The following is a 3,391-nucleotide window of genomic DNA, read 5'->3' as shown; positions in this document are numbered from 1 at the left end:
TTATTACCATGGCGGAGGAGTAGACTGTCTTCAGCATCTTGCCATTTCTCCTGTGCTGAACTATGTCGAAATGTCGACTTGTGTCTGTGATATTTTTTAGACTTCAACCCCATTACTCCAATTAAAATGCTAGCTGATATCTAGTATGTCTATGTTGACTTGTTTGAGATACGTCTCACTTTGACATTCACATGAAAATGTTCCGTGGATTAACTCCCTGCTTTGCCTCGTCCAATGAGAGGCCACCAAATATAAGCCTGGTCTAGGTAGGGCTAAGCTCCCCTGTTGCTAAGACCGCGATCAAGACAAGCCGAGGCATTCATTCCTCAGCGCCCTGGTGGTCATTCGGCCAGGGCACGACAGACTTGGGACTCGAGATGATTAATCCTATGCTGACCGTCTGTCTCTCTGCTTGTTTCAACCTGTTTGAAACTTCTCTTCACCAGGACAGCACCGTCTCTTGACATCTTCTGTACCCGCCATAGCATTCTTGTCTCGTGTATTATTACCAGCTTTCCCCAATCGTAACCTAGTCCAACGCCACTCCGCGATCCCTCCTCATCCGGCCGCTACCATGGCCATCGAGGTCCCGTCCAAGACCTTCACGCGCGAGGAGGTCGCCAAGCACAACACCGAGGACTCGGTGTGGTTCGTCATCGACTCGGTTGTCTACGATGTGTCTGACTTCGTCGACGCCCACCCAGGCGGCGAGGCCGTCCTGCGCCAGGTCGCCGGCACCGATGCTACGAGCGACTTCTACAACCTGCACCGCCACGAGGTGCTCGTCAAGTACGCCGACCTCGCCATCGGCACCCTCGCCGGCGAGAAGCCCAGCGTCATCACCCCCAAGCCCGGCGACCTGTCACTCGTCCCCTACGCCGAGCCCCTGTGGCTCACGCCCTCGTTCCGAAGCCCCTACTACAAAGACAGCCACCGGCGGCTGCAGCGTGCGATCCGCGAGTTCACAGAACTGTACATCACCCCCGAGGCGCAGGAGAAGGAGCGCGATGGCACGCACATCAGCCAGGGCTTGATTGACCGCATGTCCAAGGCGGGTATCCTGCACATGCGTCTCGGTCCGGGCAAGCACCTGCAGGGCGTGGAGCTTCTCGGCGGCGCTGTTGAGCCGAAGGAGTTTGACTACTTCCACGACCTCATCATGGCACAGGAGATGGTGCGCGCCAACGCGAGAGGCTTCCAGGACGGCAGCCTGGCAGGAATGGTCATTGGCCTGACCGCCGTCTTGAACTTTGCCAATGACGAGAAGTTCAAGAAGAAGATCTCGGATGAGGTGTTCAGCGGGAAGAAGAAGATTTGCCTGGCCATCACAGAGGCATTTGCTGGAAGCGACGTCGCCAGGTTACGCACAACTGCAGTTAAAACCCCTGATGGCAAACACTATATCGTCAACGGAACAAAGAAGTGGATCACGAATGGTGTGTTTTGTGATTATTTTGTGACAGGGGTCCAAACTGATAAGGGGTTGAGTGTGCTTCTAATCGAGCGAGGTGAGGGCATAGAGACAAAAGCAATTAAAACCTCTTATTCTGCGGCAGCAGGGACAACATACATCACCTTTGACAATGTCAAGGTCCCAGTCGAGAACCTGCTTGGAAAGGAGAACCAGGGCATCTACGTCATCCTCAGCAACTTCAACCACGAGAGATGGACCATGGCCTGCGCGACGATCCGCTACAGCCGGACCGTCGTAGAGGAGTGTCTCAAGTGGGCACACCAGAGACTGGTGTTCGGGAAGCGCCTCATCGATCAGCCGGTGATTCGACTAAAGCTCGCCAAGATGATTGCGCTCGTGGAAGCAAACCAGTCTTGGCTGGAGACCATCACCTACCAGATGTGCAACATGCCGTACTCCGAGCAGGCCAAGTTTCTCGGCGGTCCGATAGGTTTGCTCAAGATGAGCTGTACGCGAGCAGCTCACGACATTGCCGATGAGTCTGTTCAGATCTTCGGTGGACGGGCGTTGACCCAGACAGGCATGGGGCGCGTGGTTGAGAATTTCCAAAGGACGTACAAGTTTGATGCAATCTTGGTGAGTTAAGCCCGTGCAGGTCCCCCCGAGGCCGCGGCCCAAAATTCAGATATGAACACATACTGATCTGTCCGCTAGGGTGGTGCTGAAGAAGTCTTGGGCGACCTTGGCGTTAGGCAGGCAATGAAGTTCATGCCGAAGGCAATGTTGTAAGATACTAAAGGGAGTGCCCATCATCCTATGTTAGAGGTAGCTTTAGTTTGCATTCTCGACATCTTTGGCCAGGCTATAGGTACCTAAGTAACCTACACTGTAGAACGCAGCACTGTCAACAGAGACTACATAATTGCATACAAATATCACATCGCATCGTCGCTTCAGGTGAGCGAGGGCGAAATTTCCATCACTCAAGTTCATTAGACAAAATGTGCCAAGTCAGGTTTTAATCATTGAGGTTTCTAGAGAGACCCTATCATCCGTTATGATCCATTCCTAGCATTTACCCACCAAAGCCCGTGTATCGTCGTGAGAGTGCTGTAACATGTCGAATTTATTCGACGAAAATGAGCAAGCAAAACAAATGGGTAGGTCAAATGTTTGAAGGCCGAGGCATTCCTGAACTCCAAGGACCTGTAGACTTTTTTCCCAGAAGCAAAACGATGTGTGCATGGGGGCTTTTATCGTGACGACTGAAATGCAATAAGCGATGTTGTAAAAGGAGAAACCAGAGCCCATGATATCCAGACGACCACCGTTGATCCGACCAAGCTGGCGTGGATGCCCGACGCCTGCGCGCAGGGGCTGTCCACAAGAAACGAATTGTATAGTCGTGCAAAGGTCTTTCCTCGTCAACAAAGATGCCTCAACTAGAAATCTAGGTGAGACCATCGTCCATCAAAGTACTCTCTTGGCGAAAGACCTATGTCCCAGGTCGCGCGATAGCCGTCTGCCTAGGGTGGGCAGCTTAGGCATTGGGGCACTCAGCCTGGACGTGACCGGGCTGCTGGCACTTGTAGCAGATCTTTTCTCCGGTCGAAGAACCCTTGGGGCAGTCGCGAGAGAAGTGGCCGGTCTCGCCACAGTTGTAGCACTTGGAGCCGTTGACACAGTCACCTAAAGCCGTTAATACAAAGTGTGGGCGAGCGAGAGAAGCAACACATACGTGACATGTGTCCAATACCACCACAAGAGTAGCAAGTCTTCTGGCTACCGCCACCGTAGCCTCCGCCGAAGCCTCCACCACCGCCGCCACCGCTGTAGCCACCACCGAAGGAGGACGGGCAGTTGCGGGCAATATGGCCCTTCTCACCGCACTGATGGACTCAAATTAGCTATAGCCGGGTCGGAAAGCAACGGTTCACTTGCCTTGTAGCATTCCTGACCACCACCGCCGCCGCCGCC

General features: G+C 53.6%; 2 protein-coding genes across 2 annotated transcripts in view; one reads left to right on the top strand and one right to left on the bottom strand.

Annotated features, from left to right (window-relative positions):
* Positions 1 to 574: 574 nt before the first annotated feature.
* UCRPA7_2577 (putative acyl- dehydrogenase protein) lies at positions 575 to 2,203 on the top strand (the record flags this gene model as incomplete). Its single annotated transcript, XM_007915159.1, has 3 exons — positions 575 to 1,436; positions 1,560 to 2,050; positions 2,129 to 2,203. 3 exons carry the CDS (start codon positions 575 to 577, stop codon positions 2,201 to 2,203), a joined length of 1,428 nt encoding a protein of 475 aa, XP_007913350.1.
* A 751-nt stretch (positions 2,204 to 2,954) lies between these two features.
* UCRPA7_2576 (putative zinc knuckle domain-containing protein) overlaps positions 2,955 to 3,391 on the bottom strand; it is a gene marked incomplete at both ends in the record, with an annotated part of 751 nt that continues 314 nt past the window's right edge. Inside the window, 2 exons of the mRNA XM_007915172.1 lie at positions 2,955 to 3,103; positions 3,153 to 3,303. Of these exons, the coding sequence (XP_007913363.1) occupies positions 2,955 to 3,103; positions 3,153 to 3,303 (300 nt within the window). The remainder of the gene's footprint in view (positions 3,104 to 3,152; positions 3,304 to 3,391) is intronic.

Source organism: Phaeoacremonium minimum (assembly GCF_000392275.1).
Source record: "Phaeoacremonium minimum UCRPA7 unplaced genomic scaffold PA7_03_scaffold_175, whole genome shotgun sequence".
NCBI classification, from domain to species: Eukaryota; Fungi; Ascomycota; class Sordariomycetes; order Togniniales; family Togniniaceae; genus Phaeoacremonium; species Phaeoacremonium minimum.
This window is presented reverse-complemented; position numbering and strand designations above follow the sequence as displayed.